The 24,378-nt window shown below is 40.9% G+C and overlaps 1 protein-coding gene across 1 annotated transcript; it reads right to left on the reverse strand.

Moving 5' to 3' along the window:
• Positions 1-1,753: 1,753 nt before the first annotated feature.
• LOC140759978 (carbamoyl phosphate synthase small chain, chloroplastic) lies at positions 1,754-16,935 on the reverse strand. Its single transcript, XM_073096730.1, has 11 exons — positions 16,690-16,935; positions 16,436-16,481; positions 15,727-15,853; positions 13,844-13,932; positions 13,678-13,738; positions 13,491-13,558; positions 13,272-13,400; positions 12,514-12,623; positions 12,086-12,433; positions 11,421-11,586; positions 1,754-2,021 (listed from the first exon to the last, which is right to left on the reverse strand). The coding sequence occupies exons 1-11, from the start codon at positions 16,858-16,860 to the stop codon at positions 1,978-1,980; spliced, it is 1,359 nt and encodes a 452-aa protein (XP_072952831.1). The 5' UTR covers positions 16,861-16,935; the 3' UTR covers positions 1,754-1,977.
• Between the last annotated feature and the right edge of the window lie 7,443 nt (positions 16,936-24,378).

The following is a 24,378-nucleotide window of genomic DNA, read 5'->3' on the forward strand; positions in this document are numbered from 1 at the left end:
GACACGTGGCGTACCATCTAGACTTACCTGAGGAGGTGCGAATACATCTAGTTTTTCATGTCTCAAGCCTTAAGGCTCGAGTTTCCTCTACCGAGCCAATTGGAGCTGTTCCACTCGAGCCAATAAGGGTTGATCCAAATGAGTCAGAAGCCGAACCGAGTACCCCTATTACAGTTCGGATCATATCTAGACAACGCACTCGAGTCCAGGACGAGTGAGTGACCAAGATTTTGGTGGGGTGGCGCAAACACACAGTGGACAAGGCGACTTGGATGCCCAAATCTAACTTCATGGACCGCTATCTAGATCTAACACCTTGAGAGCAAGGTGAATGGAAGCATAGTGAAGTGATACGACTCAGTCATATTAGTTCCACTCACAATATTGGGTTCATTAGGATGACCCTATATATCTAGTTTGATGTTTGCTCAAAGAAATAAAAGCTTTTTGCTATGGGGCATTCGAACGCAAAGGACCACGTTCGAACGGGCCATGGGAACGCTTGCACGCGTTCGTAAAATCAAATAATGCGATTTGCATGTTCGAACAGCCTCTGACCCGTTCGAACGCGACCATTCGAAAGCATGCCCACATTCGAAAACGATCGGGTGCGTTCAAACGTACCGTGGTGAAAATTGTTAAATTGTTAGGGTCCAAAGGGTGAACCTCTATAAATATATGAAGGAAACCCTAATTAGAGTTTATCTAATAATTGAAACGACATTATTGCATTTATCTCTTTCTTTCTTCCTCTAGCTATTAGCGCCCTCTCTCACCTCCTTCCTTCCACTGCCCAAGTCCTTGGTCGGCTTCCTCTAACTCCTAATCCTCCTCTTCGATAGTAACTTCTCCCCCCTTCACTCCGAGCCTATCTCAACATTTAAGGGCTAACAAGCTAGCGTAAATCTGATCTTCAATCACTGTTCGACCGATATCTCAATATCTAGCCATCCAAACCCTGTGATCTTGGATTCATTGGAAAGCTCTCTTTAAGGGCGACAACATATCTAAAACTCAGTAAAATCCAATTGCTAAGTCATCCTCAGCTTTCTTAAAAAATCAAACAGAAAGAAATTGACTGGGTGGTAAACAAAATACCGTTACACCTACCCTTGCCCTTAGCTTGCTTGGTGGAACTTGATTGAATGAACTTGATTACAGGGAAGGCTCAATCGCTGGAAGGAAAGTCTCACGGGATGTAACAGAAGTCCCACGGGATAGAGGGCAACTCATACTATAATTGGATAAACTTACCACTTCAACTATATGTATAGCCCTTTGTACTATAAAGAAATGCATTCTATCCTCAAACTAGTCCAGAGTCATTAAGCATCGATCAAGCTAGTTCGTAACACATTATCTTATCTTCAGCTTTCCAAATATTTATAGTACCACTCGGATGAACAATTTCAAAGCAATAAAACGAATTGCATCCGTCAAAACTTTTTATTGTTCTTTGATCTTTAATTGCTTAATGAATTTTAATTGAGGTTAATCTCCAATTTTTCTCAGAAAAAAAAAAGAGAGAGAAATACGCTGATCAAATGATTACCTATACCCTAGACAACTAATCACAATATCGAAAAATTTATTCTATAGTCAAATTGGTATTAGTAAAATTGGTAGATAAATCATGTAGCAAAAAACTAAAAGATCATCCAATACTTCGAAGACTGCTAAGACCCTGAGCATTATCAGGAAAAAATTTAAGAGAACAAAAAACCCTTTCGGTCTTCAACCACTAAAGGAGAAATAAGAACCGAAATTCTGAAACTCTATTATAATTAAGCTCTCTTATATATAACTTAATACATAGAAGAGTTCTTCGCAGCTCACTGAGATAGTTCTGCAGCAAAAGAAAAAAGAGTGGTACAAAAAGGTCTAGCTCTGTCAAACAATCTATATAGAAGCCAGCACCTGCATGCAGGAGAACAAGAATAGCGCATTCAACTTCTCATTTCAACGTAGCAGTCACACTCACAATGTAGTTTCCTTCATCAGCTCTACAAATTCCCTGAAAGCTGGAATACCAGAAAAAGACAAGGAAAAGGATGAGTCAAGTATCTGCAACAAAAGAAACTAAGAATTTGCATTACTCTCATCTAAGATAAAACCCATAGGAAATCAATATATTGATATCAATAACATCTGCATCAATTGCCTAAGAAAAAACTAAGTTGGTGGGGAAAGAGCCAAGATAAATTGTGACCAAAATCAAATTGTTGATAATCCACTAGCTTCAAATGTAGCTAGACTAAACTAAAGATATCTTAAGACTTCAACCTTCAATCAGAACTATTAGCCGTGCGAATTGTGTTGTTGATGAAACTAGGTATATTAGAAATGACAAGCATATTTTTACACCATATTTTAAAGAAAGAAAATTGTATACCACTATTAACGTTCTGGCTTTTCCCTAGTAATGACTCATTCTGACTAGAACAGAAGTATTGAGAGCAACCCCAAATATAGAGTTATTAACCTATCACAAGGAATCCGCACGGAAAGAATTATAAGTTCATAATGCCTTCAACAAGAACACAGGTATGGTTCCATAGTTCACTTCCTCGAGTGATTCTACATCTGCAAGTCCACAATCAAACTTTTAAACTTTTTGGCATCCATTTCAATCCTCTTTATACCTTTCCAAATAAAAAAGAACCTTTTCTCTTGAATTTCTGACATGCATATTTCATAATAATCAGTGTTTCACAAGGCACTTGAGGCTGTTGCTGGGAAATAGCAGGTTGGGCTGCCGGCTTTGGCATTGGAGCGGGTCAGCCCGCCTTAACATTGGAGGGAATTGGATCTACTACCATGTAAAAACTAATCAGTTTATAAAAAAAAATAACCCAATCATCTCATCTCCCTCTCTCCCAAACTGAGCCCTAATCCCTCAAATCCATTGCCTCCTCTCTCCCTCTCACAATCACCTTCTCTCTTGAGAGGCAGCAAGCAGACGACAGCAGGTATCCATCCCTCTTCTTCTATTTCTTCTGGTTTGTGGCAGTGGTTTTAGTCTCCTCTGTTTCTTCTTCTCTTTCTTCTCTTTCACTCTCCTCTAATTCTTCGCATTCTTCCGTTCATCAGTTGTTTCTTCTGTGCTGATAGTTGGTGTTTAATTTCTTATATGACAAATCTGCTTAGTTATGAATATATGTAATCCTACATGTATCATTTGCTTATAATAACTTTTGGATGGGTGGATTCAGTGATTCACTGCTTTATTAATAATCTTTTGTTCTCTCCCTCTCGTGTTTTAAATTATGATACGACTCAGTCGGATTGAATCCATTCGCGGCACATTGGGTTCATTCGGATGAGTCTATTTATCTAGTTTGATTTCTTGCATTTCTTTTTGGCAACTGTCCTTTTAGTTGAGCCATAAACTCAAGTACCTGTTAAATATGGACTCAACTTATTAATTGGTTAATTGAGTCTAGACTAGTCAATAAATTATTTTAGTCGAGTCATGAGATGTATGGTGAACCCGAGCTCGACTCGGGCTAGTCGAGTTGAGTTGGTTGATCAAGTTCTGATTAAAATTGGTCTAGGGTGAGTCTCTATAAATATATGGAGAAAACCCTAATTTGATCTTATCTGTTAATTGCATTTGCATTGCTGCCCCTATCTCCCTCCTACTTGCTTTAGCCATCGGCGCCCTCTTCCACCCCCTTCCTTCTACCGCCCAAGTCCTTAAACGGCCTCCTCTAACTTCTAATCCCCTTCTTCTACAGTAACTTCTCCCCTTTCACTCTAAAAGAAGAGTTTTCCTAGCACCTATCTAACTATTGAAAGGCTAACAAGCTAGGATTCATCCGAACTTTAGTAATTATTTGGCCGACATCTCGAGATCTAGCCATCCAAACCCTGAGATCTTGAATTTGTTGGCAAGCTCTCTTTAAGAGCAACAACATATCTAAATGTCAGCAAAATCTAACTGCTAGATCCTCTAGAATATCCTTCGAAAGTTCCGTGCAAATGCTGTTCAAAAACAATCGCGAGACGATTAAACATTTCAAGGGGAGATCGGATCGTAACATTTGGTATCAAAGCCACTATTCCTCGGACCATCATGACTACCACGAGATCAAGTGCGGCTAAACAAGCAGAACAAACATCGCAAGAAATGGAGCAAACTATGGAGATGGAGCACACTACACCCCTAAGGTCACCATCTCCACCACATCCACAAGATCCCATGGAGAGCCTTGCTGATCTACCACAAGCCATGGCTTCCATGGCGCAAGAAATGGCAGCAATGCAAGCAACTCTCACTGACATAAATCGTAGACTACCAAGACATACCAGATCCTATCACCTCCAGGACGAACCAACAAGGCAGCACGTCGACTAGAAACAATGCACCCACAAATCTGGATCCACTCCCGCCCGCGGAAGAACCAGTAATGGTTGCGGCTTTTGTGGCTCCTCCACCAGCACCAGTTCAACTAGATCGACACCGGCTCCTTCATGATCATCATCGAAGACCAGAGGTGCATCCCTTACCACAAGATCGAGTCCAGCAAAGACGGATCTTGGCCGCACCAAATTGCCACCCTTGCATCCGAGGGCTCCCATGGCCCGTTTCCCAGAAGAGAAACCTTGGGAGGAATAAGAGGAGCCCCCATATCAATCAAGAGTCCAGCAACATGAGCCGCTTCATCGAGGATGCGACAACGGATACGATCAAGTGCTACAACCTCGAACCATTCAAGTTAATTTTCCTAAACTCAGTAAAGACAACCTGTTTGGATTGGATCTATAGAGCGGAGCAATTTTTCACCTATCAAGGGACACCTGCCCACCAAAAGGTGCTCCTAACCTCATTCCACCTTGAAGACGTAGCGATGAAGTGGTTTCAAGCAGCACATCCCACACACGCCTTCACTACTTGGGAGGAGTTTTTCGATACACTTTGCGTGCGCTTCGAACCCTCCGACTATAAAGACTTCCAAGCCATCTTGACGAAACTAACCCAAAAGACCTTTATAAGAGCCTATCAAGAGGAGTTTGAAAGAATTAACAATCGAGTCCATGGGTGATCAAACTCTGTTCTTAAAAGCACCTTCATCTCCGGACTTCGCCGTTATATCCAAGAGGAAGTCAAGACGACTCATCCTACTACCTTGTTGGAAGCCTTTTTAGCAACTCAAATGATAGAAGAGAAGATATGAGAGTTGAAAGAGACTCACCAACCAACATGGACCACTAACGACCCGCGCTCCAACCCAAGACTGCTGGTCTAGGGTGTGGCGCGTTCGGGGTGGGTTCGGCCAAACCCTAATTGGCCACCCCCACCACAAACAACCCCTAAACCTAGGGCTATGGATGATAGGCCGACGCCTCACACCAGCAGAGATCGAATATCAGTGCTCACAAGGCCTATGCTTTTATTATGACCAGCGCTTCGTACTGGGCCACAAATGCAACAAAATAGCCTGCTGCCATCATGCTCATGGAGGAGGCAATCAAGGATGATTTCGTAGAAAATCTAGAGTAGCAAGAGGAAGGTGGCCAAGCTGAAGAGGACAGCCACTTGATGTCCAAGCCAAGCTCTCCCTTCATACTTTCGCCGACGAGACGACTCCGAGAAGAATAAAGTCCTAATCCTTATTGGAGTCAAAGCCTTCCAACAACTTCGATGTGGCTATCGGTGATGGCACCATATTAAGAATGGAGGGCATATACTGCAAGGTCCAATTGCAAATTCAAGGCCATGTCTTCCGAATTGATCTATCTGTTGGCTCTACAAGAGGCCGACTTGGTGCTTGGGGTGCAATGGCTTCAGGATCTTAGACCAGTCACCTTTGACTTCACCACCATGGCTTAGAGTTCAACCATGAAAGCCAATTGGTCTAGCTACTAGCCGCACCAAGCAAGAAGGCCGAAGGCGCATTGCTGTCCCTAGAAAAGGGTTGCCGAAACCCAAGTGCTGCGGGTACCTCATGCAACTCATCGAATGGGCTAAAGACGTGGACAATTCAATGCATTTACCCCCACTGGCTTAAAGGCTATTTTACAGGAATTTGAAGATGTATTCCAGCAGCTACATAGATTGCCTCCACCTAGGACGCAAGACCACCGTATCAAGATTATGCACGGGGCAGGTCCAGCAAATGTTAGACCACACCGTTACCCTTTCATTCAAAAGAAGACTATAACGAAGATGGTCCAAGAGATATCCTGTGGGGTGATAAGACCAAGTCGAAGCGCCTACTCTTCACCAATCTTGCTCGTGTGGAAGAAGGATGGTTCATAGTGGTTTTGCATGCACTACCGAGCTCTCAATTCTATCACCGTCAAGGAACGATGATCGAAGAGTTGCTGGATGAATTGGCGGGTGTATGCTACTTCTCAAAGCTTGATTTAAGGGCGGGGTGCCATCAAATAAGAGTGGAACTGTCCGATGTGCACAAGACCGCGTTCTGAACACACGATGAGCATTACGAGTTCCTCGTTATACCCTTTGGTCTTACCAATGCTCCCACCACCTTTCAGAGCTTAATGAATGACATCTTTAAACCTCATTTGAGACAATATGTGCTGATTCTTTGATGACATCTTAGTATATATCCGTACGTAGGAGCACATACGACATCTTCGGACGGTACTTCACCTATTGCGACAACACGAATTAAAGGCCAAAGACTCCAAGTGTTCATAGGGGCAGCAAAAGGTCAACTACCTGGGCCACATCATATCTAAAAATGGCATGGAGGCTAACCCTAAGAAGATTTAAAGCATAATGAAATAGCCGCTACCCAAGACTACCAAGGAGCTACACGGCTTTCTCGGCTTAACCGGCTACTACCATCGATTTGTGGCAAACTATGGCAAGGTTGCGACTCCCCTCATGGCTTTGCTGTAGAAGGATTCATTCACTTGGACAGATAAGGCAAGGAAAGCATTCGAAGCCACAAAGAAAGTGATGATCTCAGCCTCGGTCTTTGCCTTAGCCGATTTCACCAAATCTCTTCACTATTGAGTGTGACACATTAGGAATCAGCATAGGGGTTGTTTTGATGCAAGAAGGCAGACCCATAGCCTACATGAGCAAGGCTCTTTCGGTGCGTTCACAGCTGCTATCTACCTACAGAAAGGAGATGCTCACCATCATCCATGCGATCACCAAGTGAAAGCCTTATCTCATCAGGCGTCGCTTCACAATCCGCACCGATCAAAAGAGTTTGCCATACTTTCTTGGGCAGCTCATATATATATCAGCCCAACAAAGATGGATGTCCAAGCTACTTGGATATAACTATGAGTTGGTGTACAAAAGGAGGACTGAAAACAGCGTTGCCAATGCTTTATCAAGGCATCTGAATCCAACCGAGTTGACAGCAATTTCGGCATCAGTTTTCCCATTTTTTCAGCAGCTGTGGGAGACCTACAAGAAGGATCCCGACACCATGAGGATGATGGACAACCTTGCCGCAGATTCCAGCAGAATGCAAGAAGTTTTGGTGAAAGACGAACTCATAGTGGACCGTGGTAAGGTGGTCGTTCTAGCCGATCAACGCTTGCGCATGGAGTTGGCATGCCACTTCCATGACAACCCCCCTATGGCTAGATATGAGAGGGTGTAGCACACCTACAACTAAACCAGAGTTGTACTTGTACATGGGTTGGAATGAAGAAGGATGTGCAAGCCTACGTCAAGGCTTGCAAGGTGTGTCAAAGAGCGAAGATAGAATTAACTAAACCCACCGGCTTGCTACAACCACTTTCAATTCCAAAGAAGGTTTGGGAGAACGTCGCCATGGACTTTATTGACGATCTACCTAAGGCCAAAAGTCATTCGGTAATCATGGTGGTAGTGGATCGCCTAGACAAGTATGCACATTTTTCAGCCTTGGCGCATCCCTACACGGCAAAGAATGTTGCAGAGATTTTTATGTGTGCGACGTGACCAAGATGCGTCGATTATTTCAGATCGTGATACGATATTTGTAAGTCAATTTTAGCAGGAATTCTTTGTTATCCAAGGGACTACCTTCCGTATGAGTTCAGCTTATCATCCTCAAACGGACGACCAATCCGAGATGCTAAACCGATGCTTAGAGGAATACTTACGATGCTTTGTCGACGAACGACCGCGATAGTGGCTGTCTTATTTGTTAAGGGCAGAATGGTCATACAACACGGCCTTCCACTCGGCCATTAGCATGACTCCGTTCGAGATCGTCTATGGTCAGCCGCCTCCGACCTTGCACACATACCTGCCATTGGCCCGAGCCGACCAAACTGAGGTAAATGCGATTTTGCGAGATCGTGATGAGATATTAAGAAGACTCAAGATGCACCTAGCAGCTGCCTAGAACCAAATATAGCAAGTCTGACCACCGGCACCATGAGAGGTCCTACTCGATTAGGGATTAGGTCTACATCAAGCTCCAACCATATCGGCAAAGCTCGGTTAAACCCATTTCTGATCAGAAGTTGGCTCCAAAATTCTATGGACCTTATAAGGTGACCGAGAGGATTAGACCCATGGCGTACCATCTAAACTTATTTGAGGCACGGAAACATCTAGTTTTTTATGTCTTAAGCCTTAAGGCTCGAGTTCCCTCTGCCGAGCCAATTGAGATGTTGTGCACCTATAAATGGCTGAACTAGAGTTGCACATGGGCTGAAATGAAGAAGGATGTGTAAGCCTATGTCCAAGCTTGCAAGGTGTGCCAAAGAGCAAAGACCGAATCGACTAAACTCGTTGACTTGCTTCAACGGCTTCTGATTCCCAAGCGGGTTTGGTAGGATGTCGCCATGGACTTCATCGACGGTCTACCTAAAACCAAAGGTCATTTAGTGATCATGGTGGTAGTGGACCGCCTCAGCAAATATGCCCACTTTTTGAGATTAGCACATTCTCTAAACGGCGAAGGTCGTGGAGATTTATGTGCACGATGTGGCTAAAATGTATAGTATCCAAAATCGATTGTTTCATATTGTGACCCTATATTTGTGAGTCAATTTTGGCAGAAACTCTTCTCGCTCTACAAGGGACTATTTTTGTATGAGTTCAACATACCATCCTAAGATGGACGGCCAAACCGAAGTGCTGAACCGATACTTGGAGCAATACTTGTGGTGCTTCGTGGGAGATCGACCACGACAATGGTTAGCCTATTTGCCATGGTAGAAATGGTCATATAATCCAGCCTTCCACTTGGCTATTGACATGACCCCATTCGAGATCGTCTATGGCCAACCGCCCTCAACCCTGCCCAATTATTTGTCATCAGCCCAAGCCAACCAAACCGAGGTTGATGAGGTTTTACAAGGCCGAGATGAAATGTTGAGGAGACTTAAGTTGCACCTAGTGGCCGCCCAAAATCAAATCAAGCAGATCTATGATCAAAAGCACCAAGAGAGGTCATTTGTGGTTAGGGATTGGTCTACATCAAGACCCAACCATATCAACAAAACTCGATTAGACTCATCCTTAACCAGAAATTTGCTTCTAAATTCTATATCAGGTGATGGAGCAAATTGGACCCGTGGCGTACTAACTAGATCTACCCCGACGCACGAATCCACCCGGTTTTTCATGTCTTAAGCCTTAAGGCTCAAGTTCCTCCAGCCGAGCCGATAGGAGCTTTTCCGCCCCAGCAAGTAGAAGCTGATCCAGAGGAGACTGCATCCGAAGCGGATACTCTTATTCTAGCTTGGATCCTAGCTAGACGGCACACTCGAATCCAGGGTAGGTTAGTGATAGAGATTTTGGTGGAGTGGTGCGAACGCACGGCGGACAAGGCGACTTGGATGCCTGAATCCAACTTCATGGACCGTTATCCAAATTTAACACCTTGAGGTCAAGGTGTACGGAAGCATGGAGTGATACAACTCAGTCGGATTGGATCCATTCGTGGCACGTTAGGTTTATTAGGATGAGTCTATTTATCTAGTTTGATTTTTTATATTTTTTTTTTGGCAGCTGCCTATTAGTTGAGCCATAAACTCAAGTACCTGCTAAATATGGACTCAACTTGTTAATTGGTTAATTGAGTCTAGACTAGTCAATAAATTGTTTTAGTCAAGTCATGAGATGTCTAGTGAACCCGAGCTCGACTCCGGCTAGTCGAGTTGAGTTGGTTGATCAAGTCCTAATCAAAGTCGGTCTAGAATGAGCCTCTATAAATATGTAAAGGAAATCCTAATTTAAGCTTATCTGATAATTGCATTGGCATTGCTACCCCTATCTCCCTCTTTGCTCTAGTCCAACGCCCTCTCCCACCTTCTTCCATCGCCCAAGTCCTTGAACGGCCTCCTCTAATTTCTAATCTCGCTCTTCTACGGTAACTTCTCCTCTTTCATTTTAAAAGAGTTCTCCTAGCACCTATCTATCAATTGAAGAGCTAATAAGCTAGAATTCATCCGACCTTCGATTATTATTCGGCCAATATCTTAAGATATAGCCATCCAAACCCTGAGATCTTAAATTCATTGGAAAGCTCTCTTTAAGAACAACAACATATCCAAATTTCAATAAGATCTAACAGCTAGATCCTCCAGAATATCCTTCGAAAGTTCCATGCAAATTCTATCTAAAACTAATCACAAGACAATTAAACCTTTCAAGGGGAGATCGAATCGTAACAAATTAGCACGTTACTTGGTAAATGTATCAATCCTCTTTTGTTGCTTGGAAAAGATTACTTGTGAAGTAGACAGCGCTGAATGGCACATTACTTGGAAAATATATCACTGAAGTAAATTAGCATATTACTTGGTGCATGTATCAGCTCATCAGTGTTTTTAGTTGCAACTTGGAAAAGAGAAATGGCAGTAGGCACCAGAAATGAGCATATTACTTTAATAAAATTAGAACATGGAATTGATTGGTTTCTTGATGTCATTCTCTTTTGTGGAATTTAGAAATTACTGGGTGTAGTGAGTTCTGTTGTTTCTCTTAGAGGAATAAACTACTATTTTTACATAATGAATTTGAAATGTGAATTATGTTTGTGTTTTGCAGTTTTTACCTGATTTCACATAAGATATAGTCATTAATTCATCTCAAGCAATATCTGTAGCTAGTTTATGTCATCTAATTATTGTGTTTGTTGACTCCACTAATCCAAGATAAAAATATTAATAATAAGAATGATGCCAATACAGTGAAAAATAGATTTTATGTAAAGGTCACAGAAGTTAGTAAATATAAAGCATATTGCTTATGTTTGAGATAATGTTGCGCCTTGTCCAAAAGCTAACGATGAGACAAAAGAGATTACTAAGAAACATCTAAAGGGGAATCACAAGAGAAAGGAAGAGAAATCAAGTTTAAAGGAAAAACATACCAGAAAAAAATATAGCACTTGAAAATAAAGGTAGATAATGAATACAAATACAAATCGGCAACCGATGTATCAAAATGAATAGGCATTTGACAAAAAGCCTAAAGGAAAACATACCAGAATCAGAATCATGTGGCCCAGGAGAGGACTCTGGATGATACTGAAGAGACATAAGGTTTAGCTTGGGGAAAGCAAGGCCAGCACAACTATTATCATTCAAATTTATATGTGTTACTTCAGCACCATCTGGAAGTGAATTAGGGTCCACGGCATAGTTATGGTTCTGCAAGATGAAATAGCATGTTAATCCAGAAAGGTCACTCTCTCAAGAACTATCACGTGATACTTAAGAAATAAAAACTAAAATTGACTTGCTAAAGAGGTTCAATGCCACTTTAAGACCCAGGAATGATAAATTGGTATTCCTTATGCAAAAATATGAATCAAAAACAGATAATGATCTGGGAAGTGTAGTCAGAGAGTTGATCTTCTCATAATATATGTCTAAGATTATTCAACAATACTTATACTATAAGATGGATGCATTCTGAAGGAGTCACTCTCAATATCACCTCACTACTACTTATATGAAGTTAAATACTTAGGTTGCCATACTGAGAGTTAGATTCCTCTAGTAATTTTTCTCTTAACTGAGATATTAAGGTTGCCACACTAAGAAATGATTATAGTGAAGTCATACATGCTCTAAACAAACATGCAGCTGCAGTGAACCTTGCATAAAAAGTTACAATAAACAAAGTGAATTTCGACTATATACAAACCTGTGCACTTATATCAACCCGTCCAGTTCGAAGGTCGCAAACTGGGTGGTTCCCCCCATGATGACCAAACTTCATCTTAAAAGTCTTGCCACCCAGTGCCTGCCCAATCAACTGGTGGCCCATGCAGATTCCGAAAACAGGAACTTTCCCAATTATTTCTTTTACTGTTTCTACAGCATATGGGACAGCAGAAGGGTCTCCTGGACCATTGCTGAAAAGAACTCCATCAGGTTTTATCTTCAATGTTTCTGAAGCAGGCCAATTTGAAGGAACAACAGTTATTTTGCAACCGTATGATGTCAAGCGCCTCAAAATATTATGCTTGATTCCAAAATCATATGCAACAACCTACAAGATGAAATGAAGGAGAATTAAATACATGTTCTAATTTATTAGAAGGTCCTTGTTAGAGAAGTCAAGGTACTAACATGAAAACTGTTAGAGACACTTTGATCGTTCTTAAACTCCCATTCTGAATCAGTTTTGTCTGACCATTCATAAGGAGCATCACAGGATACACCACTTATCAGATCAACACCTACAAAACAAAGTCAAAAATTTCTGTTGCATACAGCATTCTAAAATAATAACCATGGCGTAAAAATTCTACCACCATTATTGTTCAACATCCAGTAAACTCAAAAACTAATTTAGAAACATACTTCAACCGCTGACGGAAAAAAAACCTATGGTGAACTATCATGGATTGCCAATAAAATGATTTCTTAGATAGATCCTAAACAACCTTGTTGGTTTGACTTCTTGTGAGTAGCTTAAGAGAAGACCGGAAATGGAGTTCAGACAACTCCAGGCATTTTAAATCCTAGTTCTACAACATGTCAAAAAGTTTTGACTTGTTAGGTGACAACCTAGAACAATAGGCTAAAGCTGAGTCTTGGTTTACAACCTAGACAGTAAGTTGTACAAGAATGCTAGCTGAACTAGGCATGTAAAACAACGGTCCCCGAGCAAATAGTTTCTACTTCTTGATGTGTTATGCACTTAGCCCAATTTTTCCAATGCAAAATCATCATAGTTGCTACTACTTGATGTGTTAGACTGACTTTTCCAATGGGAAATCATCATTTTTAATTAACCTAATAGAGACAATATCAGAGTCATAAATCATAAAAGACAAAGTCAAATTGGTCATCAGGAAGGTGCAATGCACAAGACAAGAATATACCAACAATTTTCCATTTGCGGGCCATTTCTAGCAAGTCTTCATCTGTTAGAGATTCTTCAGTACTGAGGACTCCAATAAGGCTGCCATCTTGCCTCAGCCTGCGTGTTATTGCCCGTGTATCTACGTCATCTGTGGACAATGACAGGGAATCATTGAACAAGTAAAATTATGGGGCCATATCTTAATATAAGAACTATGTGGTCAGGTATTATCACTCACATATGCCCATAATATTCCTCTTTGCCAAGTACTCACTAAGTGTTTGTGTGCATCGCCAGTTTGAAGTGCTGCAGCGAAGAATGATTACTTAAGATAAAAGAATATCAACTAGTAGAAAACAGTTCTGGAAGCCCAACAAATTGTTTTTCTCAAATTCTATCTAGTAGGTTATCAAAGTGCAATGTACCATATACTCAGACTTCTTACTACAAGGCCTGCAAGAAAGCATTGATTTGATTCTTCATCATCTGCAAAATAATAATTTCCACACTCAATTCTATACACTTGAACACCAAGATAAAATTGGTTCTTTGTCCCAAACTTAACTTCCACAAAAAATATGAGTGCATTACCAGGATTAACCCCAGTATTTCCAATATGTGGGTTGGTCATTAAAACAAATTGGCCAGCATAGCTAGGGTCTGTCAAAATTTCCTGATACCTGCCGCAATATGATTAAGGTGAGAATTTTACCCTCAGAAGGTAGCATAATTTTAGAAACTTTTGTAGGATACATTCATATTTACAAGAAGATGATCCATACATATAAAATACAGAAGCCACAAACCTACACAAACACTTAAAAGAAAAGCCTTTACTGAACAAAGAATATTACAACTTATATATGAAGATAGAGGAACGGCTACTAATGACGCATTTGAAATCAGATAACAAGCTTTCAAGATCTTTGAACAAAGTTAAACTGCATCATCAGATCACTAGAAATCTTTAATTAGCAATCTACAAGAAAAGCAGAAAACTGGAATTCAATGTGAACTTCATGTTTCTTATATCATACCTTTCCCGATACAAAAGAAAAAAAAAAATCATATAGGAAGCACAAATACTTCCAAACTATTAGAAGTATACTTCTAAAAATCAATGCATTCATGATTTAATAATCAAACTTCTCTTCTTTGCATTCAATATTAGTAATTAACAATTTGGTGCAAATGATGAAATTTAATGAATAATTTGCCGATGTGCTTAGAAATGTACATCACATGTTACAAAAATATAAATATATAAAAACATGCAAGCACTTAGAGCACTTAAAGGTATACTTTTTGTAGAGGCTTATATCTATATAATATCTATAGATATAGTATATAACTATATACACAACGTATTGTTAGCATATTGCATCCTTGTTTTTCAAGATTTGTCATATTGGTGTATCTGAATTGTGTTACATCCATATCTTATAGTTTCAACCATGTTTCATGGGCAATCAAATTAATTGGTTGAAAGAATTCCATGATCTCTATCTCTATGAAGAAATATTTGAGGCCAGAAATACCTAGAATTGTGATGTTTATTGGCTAAAACATATATTCTCAAAATGTCCATCATTAACAAATGGATCTTAAAACTTCTGTTCTTACTTGCTCTTTTTAGATATCCCATTGCATGCTAAAATGGCATATTCTATAATGAAGAATGGAGCTCAAGTGGCTTGATTTCATGTGTCACCATGATGGCAAGAACCTTAGAAAAGGATAAGCATCTTTCTTTCTTACGAACTTTACAAAATGACCTACATCAAGCATCATCCCTGATATTGAAAGTAGAAGCAGAAAGGGGAAGCTAATATATTCTTTTTTCAAAATTCACCTCTTATGTATATGAGCATGTGCAGTATTTATTATTATGCATGTGCAAGTATTCCTCTTCCCCACAATCTCTGTACCAGTATTCTAGTGAAGTTATTTGTAGTTACAGAAATAGTATAAATAAGTTTGTCACCTCAATTACAACAATTTTGATTCTTCAAGATCATTGTAATGTTTTGCTAAGTATCCTGATATCTAACATAGCTTTGGGAATTAAGAATAAAGGAACACTTGAATGCATTCCAAACAACATATAAGAAATTTACAAGTTCCCAAGCTTAGAAAGTACTAGTAACTTAGAAGCAATGAAGATCTGATTGATCTAGAGTTTCATTGTTCTGGATATGATTACCAGAGGACAATGATACAAAAGTGAAAGAATCATATTAGATATCAATTATGCATTTAACAGTTAAAAAGTAAACACATTCGCTGACAAGCTTTATGTACAGTAACAATTAACAAGTAAAATGGACCTGTGGCATGAAAGGAGATTAAGAGACATTTTCTAATGTAACTAATTATCCATGCAGTGACAAATTGATTGTGGAAGAGCGGTTACACAGATATGAATTATGTTACAACCAATAATATTGCAAAATGCAAAAGAAGGCATAGTTTACCCTGTCAACGATGTATTGAAAACTACTTCCCCAACTTGGGTTCCTGAAGCACCAAAGGACTTAGCTCTCCAGACAGAACCATCTTCAAGCACAAGCCTAGCATCACTTATTTTCCAAGGTCGTTGCACTGAATGCAGAAATTGAAAAGAATTAAGCAATAATGATTTACCATTTCAACAATTGTAATACTGTGCTCAGCGATAAAACAATCAAGAGAGATATGCAACAAAATGGTTTCCTATTTTATTTCTTTAAGAAATGTAGCTCTTTAATATAAAATGAAGATTCTTTTTCTTGACATGGTTGATACACTATACATATGCATTGACATACACAAAACTACTTCTTGCTTAGAACTTAGGAAACATATAGACCTACAATTCAAGGATGATTGAATGATCAATGCACTGGGCATACTGATTTTCTTCGGAAAACCAAGGGAAATACATGGCAGATGATGGCCAATGATTCTGAACTAATCAAAATCCAGTGGAAATCACTTAGTAGGATAATGTGCATCAATAAAGTCATCCAAGAATAATAACCGCCTCGACATCAAACCCACAATCAGTGCTCCTTCCTCCGTTATATTTCCAAATTAGGAACAATCAGAAACCCGATCAGTGAGCCAAACTTCAATGTAAATGCAAATTGCAATTCTAGGGACACTTAAAAACATGATAATCAATCCAAAATAAGAATTGACTACCTCCATCTTTGTCCGCATAAGCTGTTGCTCGGTCGCTACTAAATGCCTGCACCAAACAAGAAAAAGTACATCGTTCTTATGAATTCATAGCCTCCAAGTCCCACTGAAAAGCTTATATTAAAAAAGCATGTAAAAATTATCATTTTACAAGCGAAACTTAGTAGAACAACCAAATAAACAGTATCGAACAAGTTGGGCCCCCGCAAGATCCCATATTTAAGGTATGCAAAGTAAGAAATTGAGCAAAAGCCAACCTGGGTCTTGAGACGGTAAAAATTCACAACGCGGGTGACACCAACCGAGGGCTTCCGGAAGAGAAGGGAGCGACGGTTTTGGAGAGAGGTTTGAAACCTAGGAGAGATTAAGCATTGGTCTGCAAACTCCAATCTCTTTAAAGGGGAAATGTGTACACCGGTGGCGGCCATAACAGCACGGGGCGGAGGAGAAAGAGAACAGAAAAATATAGAACGAAATGAGGGCAGTACTCTAAAACGGGTAGGGTTACAGGGGTTCGCGTCAAATATTGGCAATTGCAGTGGGACGACCAGACTGCCCAGTCTCGGACTAGTTTCAACCCGCCGGTTTCTGAAAGCCTGGCCCGTTTTAATTATGTCAATATTTTGTTAAAATAATTAATGGCCTTATTACCATCGCCTCAAAGTGTTTGGGATTATTTATACCGAAAAATCACTTGATTTTCGATTTGGCAAGATAGAGTTTTTTTCATTGTATTTGAGACTTTTTCCTTAGTTTTTTTTTCACCTTTGCCTTTTCTATACTCGAGTATGGTTGCCGAGTTACAGAGACGGCAATTAATAAATTAAAAATATAAAAGTTATTTTTCATTATCTTTCTTCATAGTAAAAAACAAAAAAAGATTCGCTAGGGATATCCGTCGTAGTCATCATCTTCTTCTACTATAGGGTTTTCTCATAGATCATGTTCCTCTCCGAAATCTCGTATAAAGTTTCCTCAAAAGCTATTCTTTAGCATCGGTAAGCAAACTAAATCTTTCGCTCTGTTTTTTCGACTAAAAATATTGAAGTTATTATTTAAAAAAAATTTCTTTTAAATTTTTGCCAAAGCTCTTTGTTTTTGTTCTATTGCAGTTCTTGATTCTGGGGCATAGTGAAACTATTTTAATTTGGTACCAATTTCTATAGTTGTTAAGGTAATAAGAACGAATTTTATCAACCAACCAGCTTATTGAAATTGAATACCATCTATAGTTATTTTTAATGGGTTTTGTTCTTAAATGATGATTCTCGTTATAATAGAAAGAAATACGGCAGTTAATGATTCAGAGTATATTGTAAGGATTGTCTTACAATAATAAGTTTCATTCTTAAATACTCTATTTATATTTAATATTATATTTTATTATGAAGAACAATATTTTCTTCTTATATAATGTACTTTAATGTACCCTAGTCTTACAATAATGAGTTTTATTGTTAAATTACATGTAGGTTTAACTAGTTTCGTTCTTAAATGATGAAACTCATTATAATACAAAAGAATATTGCAGATTAAACATTGCCTATAAGAGGTAATACATTTCCTTCGTATTTTTTTCTTCATTCATTTTTTAGTGATCAATTAATATCACCTACCAACTAACGTATTGGTTTTTCATCTTCTTATATATTTTGCACATGTAAAAAATACTTACAAATATATTGCATGAAGAGTACAGTATATTTCTACTCTTTCTACATTAAAATTAGGAGTATTCTCTTCGTCAGACTGATTTGCAACATCTCTAAAATAATTGTTAACTATAAAAAATGACTAATTTTGTAGATATGCAAGTTACCCTTACGGACAGAATACTTACAATATTACCGGCTCTTCTTCTTCTTCTTCTTCTTCTTCTTCTTCTTCTTCTCCTTCTTCTTCTTCTACTTGTAGTTGGTTGCGAATATAACCAGCTATTTATAAAAGGTTCCAATTAATGTCTGATTTGATAGTGAAATTAATATCATCAGCCAACCAACTTATATACAAAGTTCGTGATATTAGGCATTTATATTGACCGGCTATTTAGATATTAAAATACCTTTACTATAATACCATACTAATGAAAGTAGTACGTGATTTAATTATGAAACCAGATGCAATAATAACAAAAGTAGTACGTGAATTGAGGCGTCTCCTCAGAGTATCCCTAACAAAATTATCATATTTATTTCATACTTAGATTTTTGATATGTACGAAGATCATCAATAAGTATCCCTAAATATATGTGCAAAGTCGCATCTTTACAATAAATCTTCATCATCACGTGGTAGTTTTATGATACGATTCGAACTTCATCGATGTCATCTCGAGCATGGATATACTTTGCGGGTATCTTTATTTCTTGTTTTAGTGTTTAATTCATAGAAAAATAAGTTTTTGGTATGTCGCGTTTGGACGTGAGTAAAGTGCATTCGAACGCGCTTGTGAACACCTACATCAGGTTCGCAGATGTAAAGAGTGTGAAATATGCATTCGAATGCCACATTCGAACGCACCTGCGAATGCCTACATCGCATTCGCATATACAGAGAACGTAAAATGTGCGTTCAAGCGCATTTGAACGCGGTCGGCAAAAATCTACTATTTTAGGCTTAATAATTGCCAATTTTAAATTGTTTAGTTAGCTTCTAAAAGTGTGGATGGCAACCATGGAATCATTATTGAATGAGTTGAGTTTTGCCTTGTCTACTTCATATTCTTCTCTCCCGTTCTCTCGTTCCCCGACATCATTGCTTCTAGCCTCCCTCGACCGGCCAATCACCCTAGTCCTTTAGGGGCAGCCCACTCCTTCCCCTTCTTTTAATCTATCCATCACTTTGCCCTAACCCCACTAAGACCCATAACCCTTCCATCTCCACGTACTCACCGGTGCCACCCCATTAACGTTGGTCCACCAACCTTCACCAATACCAAGGATCTCGTGCCTCCATCCACGGATTTTAAGACGGACTCTCTGATGTTCGTCCACTAATCGAACAATATCTCGAGATCCCACCATCCGATTCGCTTGAAACTTAATTTGTTGGAAAGCTCTTTTCTGGGGCTACAATATATAAAAATTTCATATCGATCCGACAGCTGAATCTTTTAGGATCTATTTTCAACATTTTGTGTTAGATCCTGTCCAGATCTAAAAATCGGAATAGATTGAGCATTGGCCTAAAGGGAGATCGTATCAAGCTGGTATTAGAGCCACCGTTTTTCAGAGACACGCTTCCTATAATGACAACCAGAGCCATGGCTGCACGGCGAGATGAGGAAGAAAAGATTCTTCCAATAGAGAAGGGGGAAACGGTTGCGGGGACTTCCACTTACGGAACCATCTAACCAAATTAGAATACGGAAGAGCCTAGCGTTCAAACCATATTTGAGTCTCTTTTCGAACAAATGTCCATCAACAACCAAATGATGATGGAGATGACGCGGGAATTATAGGAGACACGGGATGCTATGGCGAATGAGAATGCACCATTGACCCCACGATGCGAATCCACCCCCATGAACCCGCTGCCACCGGTTCAGAACTTGCAACCACAAGAGCCTCTACTGCCACCACCCTATGGCCAGAGACAAGCAAGGATGGTTCCACCCGGCCTAGTTGCGGGTGAGCCCATCCGACAAGCGAACCACTATAGAGATCGTCTTGGAGATCTAAATCCATGGGCGAGGCAATACGAACCAGAACCGCATCGAGTTAACCAAAATCGAAGGAGGAATCATCAACCATTCATGGTGCATCCTCCTCCAGTTAGACAAGGACTGGGATATGATTTGGATTGAGACAACGGTATCCATGGGGAAATCATGCGTCTCAAAATTTCAAGTTCAAAAGTGGCGATCCAATCGATTGGTTGTATAAGGCGGAACAATTCTTCGCATACTAAGTTACAGCAGAAGAATATAAGGTGACGCTTATGAGCTTCCACCTTGAAGATGCGGCGCTTCATTGGTTTCGAGCAGCCAATGAATTCGCCCGACCACGACGAATCCTGCCCTCCTGTCTTTCTTTCTCATTGAATGAACCACTGCCTGGGATGCCCCTATGCCTATGAATTCAATGATTTTTTGGACCCGGGAGGAAACTTCGGAAAGAAAGCCTACTGGTTGGTTTGGTTGTCCCCTCTAATGTGGCCGGGCAGGCCTCGGTTCAATCTTGCCGATTCCAACGTCACATGGCTCAAAACTCAGGGGTAAGGTCAAGTGTTCTTCAAACTAAACTCTCAGTGCACTTCGGAGCACGGTCTTCTATTAGGTCCTTTACGGACAACGAAAGCCTCTTGGCTATACTCTACTCTTCGCCTCCGGCGGTTCTCTTCTTTCCTTTTGGCTCAGTGGAGCTGAGCTGGGTTCCATTACACTCTGTAGGAAATGCATAGGAAGCCCACGCAGCAAACCGAGGCCCTACGTGAGCCTCCCCGCCTACAATAATAGGTACCCCCACCACAAGCAGAGTTTGTGGATCTACCACTTTAATACCTATTTCAAAGATTGATAATTTTGTATCTAACTGTATAAAAGCAGGCGCAGATCTATGAATAGGAGATGTTGTATGAGTATCTACAGGACCTAAATTATCAACAGGCTCCCTAAGAACATTGAAAATTCGTCCGAGAGTAGTTCCGCCAACTGGCACACTTAGAGGAGCTCCCGTGTCGAAGATTCTATAAACACTTACTCGAAATCTGCCTTACCGCTTGGCCATGCCCCATTTCGATTTCTATTATACACTAATAAACACTATTATTGATATTGGTTATTCATCAAATGTAAGGATAATGATATGAATTATGAATGATTTAATAATAGAGATTCCTTGCCTATATATATATGTTCATCTGTATGGTATAAAATCCAAAGACTTATGTTTGGTTAGATTCATTTGTGAAAGAGTAAAATGAGATTAGAATTTATAAATAATATAAATATTATTATTATTGGATTACTCATGGACGGATTAGCAACTTCGCAGCACCTTCATCTCCAAGCTGTCGGGAGATATACAAGCTGACATGAGGGCGTTAAGGCCTAGAACCTTAAAGGAGACCTTTGAAGATACGGTGCTCATGGAAGACAAACATCGAGCATGAAGTTACACCTGAAACAGAACTGGATGAGCCAAGGAAGCCACAATCTAGTCAACCAACCATAGCGGCAGGAAATGTTACCGACGTACCAAGAACCGTTGCTACAATGGTGCCTACTCGAGTGCCCCTGAAGCCATCCCAAGATGTGAAGTACGCACTTAGAGGTCCGAGACGAGCACTCACACCTACTCAAGTGGAGGAACAAAGAGTCAAAGGCCTATGCTTTTGCTGTGATGAGAAATTTATACCCGGACATCGCTGTGATGCTAATAGACGGATTGGAGGAGGCTGAGGCAAGATGGCGGGTGTGAGTAGCTGAGGAGCCACCGATGGAGGACATGATAGCTAAAATCTCCATCCATGCTTATTTTGGGACAATCGCGCCGAAGACTTTGCGGGTGAATGGTGAAGTTAAGAAAAGTCTTTGGCGGGATTGTCCCAGAATAAGCGTGGATGGAGATTTTAGCTATCATGTCCTCCACCGGTGGCTCCTCAGCTACTCCTCCTTGTTGTCCATCCACTACCTCTTCCTCTGCAATCTCATCCTCAGCCTCCTCCAATCCATATATTAGCATCACAATGATGTCCGGGTATAAATTTCTCATCACAGCAAAAGCATAGGCCTTCGACTCTTCATTCCTCCACTTGAGCAGGTGTAAGTGCTCGTCTCAGACCTCTAAGTGCGTACTTCACATCTTGGGATGGCTTTAGGGGCACTCGAGGAGGCACTCAATGAAGTTGTGGGTGGACCCGATGTCAATCAAGATTCTCACTGTGGTTTTCTTGACTACACCGTTCACCCGTAAGGTCTTAGGCGCAGCTGTCCCCGAGTAGGCATGGTGAGAGATTTCAGCTATCATATCCTCCATGGGTTGCTCCTCAGCTTCTTCTCCTTGATGTCCAGCCACACTTGCAATTTCAGCTACAAACTCATTCTCAGCTTCCTCCAATCCATCGATTAGCATCATCGATCCCATTGGTTTAGCGCAGCGATGCCCGGGTACAAACTTCTTATCACAACGGAAGCATAGGCCCTTGGCCCTTCGTTCCTCCACTTGGGCAGGTGTGAGTGCTTGTCCCAGACCTCTAGGTGTGTACTTCACATCTTGGGATGGCTTCAAGGGTGATCGAGGAGGTACCACTGTAGCAGCAACTCTTGGTACTCCAGTGATGTTTCCTGTTGCTATGGTTGGTTGAGATTGATTGTGGCTTCCTTGGCTCGTCCAACTCTGTTTCATGTGTATCTTCATGGCCCTATGTTTGTCTTCCATGAGCACCACATCTTCGAAGGCCTCCTTTATGGTTCTAGGCCTTAAAGCCCTCACATCGGCTTGTATATCACCACGCAGCCCGGAGATGAAGGTGCCGCAAAGCTGCTAATCCGTCCATAGTGGATGACATCGGCTACTAATCCTCTCAAATTCTTCTTGGTATGACCCAACCGTGGTCTTTTACACCATCTTTGAGAGGAGAGCATCAAAGTCTTCATACCTCGATGCTCTAAATCGCCGTGTGATATCAGCACAAAATTCAGCCCAAGTTTCGATAGCCTCAATGGCATTAGCTGCTCGAAACCAATGAAGCGCCGCATCCTTGAGGTGGAAGCTCGCAAGCATCACCTTGTATTCTTCCATCGTACCTTGGTATGCAAAGAATTGCTCTACCCTATACAACCAATCGATCGGATCGCCACCTTTGAACTTGAGAAATTCGAGACGCACGACTTGTCCACGGATATCATTGTCTCGTTTCGGATCATGTCCAAGTCCTTGTCTAATCGGGGAGGATGCACCGTGAAGGTTTGATGATCCCTCCTTCGGTTTTGATTAACTCGTCGTGGTTCCGGTTTGTATTGACCCGCCCACGGATCTTGATCTCCAAGGTGGTCTCCATAGTGGTTCGCTCGTCGGATGGGTTCACCTGCAACGGGACCTAGTGTAACCATCCTTGCTTGTCTCTGCCTATAGGGTGGTGGTAGCAGCGGCTCTTGTGGTTGCACAGGCTAAACTGGTGGCGGTGGGTTCAAGGGGGTGGACTCGCGTCGTGGGGTCGATGGTGCGTTCCTGTTCGCCATTGCTTCCCTTGTCGCCCGTAGCTCCCGCATCATCTCCATCATCATTTGATTATTGATGGCCATAAAGAGACCCCAACACGGCTTGAACGCTAGGTTCTTCCGTATTCCGATTAGATCGGGCAGTTCCGTGAGTGGAAGTCCCTACAACCGTTTCTTTCTCCTTTATTGGGAGAATCTCTTCTTCATCATCTCGCTGTGCAGCCATGGATCTAGTGGTCGTCATAGAAAGCGCTTGTCCGAGGAACGGTGGCTCTGATACCAAGCTTGATACGATCTCACCTCTGGCTATGGAGCTCTGATACCAAGTTTGATATGATCTCACCTCTGGCTATGGAGCTCTGATACCAAGTTGATACGATCTCCCCTTTTGGGCTAAGGTTCGATCTCTTCTAATTCCCTTATCTGAACTAGATCTAGCATGGAACTTTGAAATAAGTTTCCGAAATATGCCGTCGTTGGATCAACATGAAATTTTCATATATTGTAGCCCCAGAAAAGAGCTTTCTAACAAATCTATTTTTAGGCGAATCGGATGTGGGGATCTCGAGATATCGTCCGATTAATGGACAAAGGTTAGGGTGGTATGTTTTGGATCCGTGGATGGAGGCACGTGATCCTAGGTAATAGTGGTTAAAGGTGGACCGACGTTAATGGGGTGGCACCGGTGAAAAGTGGTGATGAAAGGGTTATGGTTGATACAAGGGTTAGGACAAGTGTTGCATAGATTGGAAGAAAGGGGAGGAGAGGGCCACCCCTAAGGGAC

This window comes from Typha angustifolia, chromosome 1 (assembly GCF_048772165.1).
Source record: "Typha angustifolia cultivar Huaian chromosome 1, ASM4877216v1, whole genome shotgun sequence".
NCBI classification, from domain to species: Eukaryota; Viridiplantae; Streptophyta; class Magnoliopsida; order Poales; family Typhaceae; genus Typha; species Typha angustifolia.

What these genes read in the sequence shown, in the direction of transcription:
- LOC140759978 (XM_073096730.1), bottom strand. Translation starts at nt 16,860, where the DNA reads ATGGCCGCCACCGGTGTACACATTTCCCCTTTAAAGAGATTGGAGTTT. An exon ending in TTCAATACATCGTTGACAGG is followed by an intron (nt 13,933 to 15,726) that starts GTAAACTATGCC and finishes ATATTGCGGCAG; the next exon opens with GTATCAGGAAATTTTGACAG. An exon ending in GGGTTGATATAAGTGCACAG is followed by an intron (nt 11,587 to 12,085) that starts GTTTGTATATAG and finishes TTCATCTTGCAG; the next exon opens with AACCATAACTATGCCGTGGA.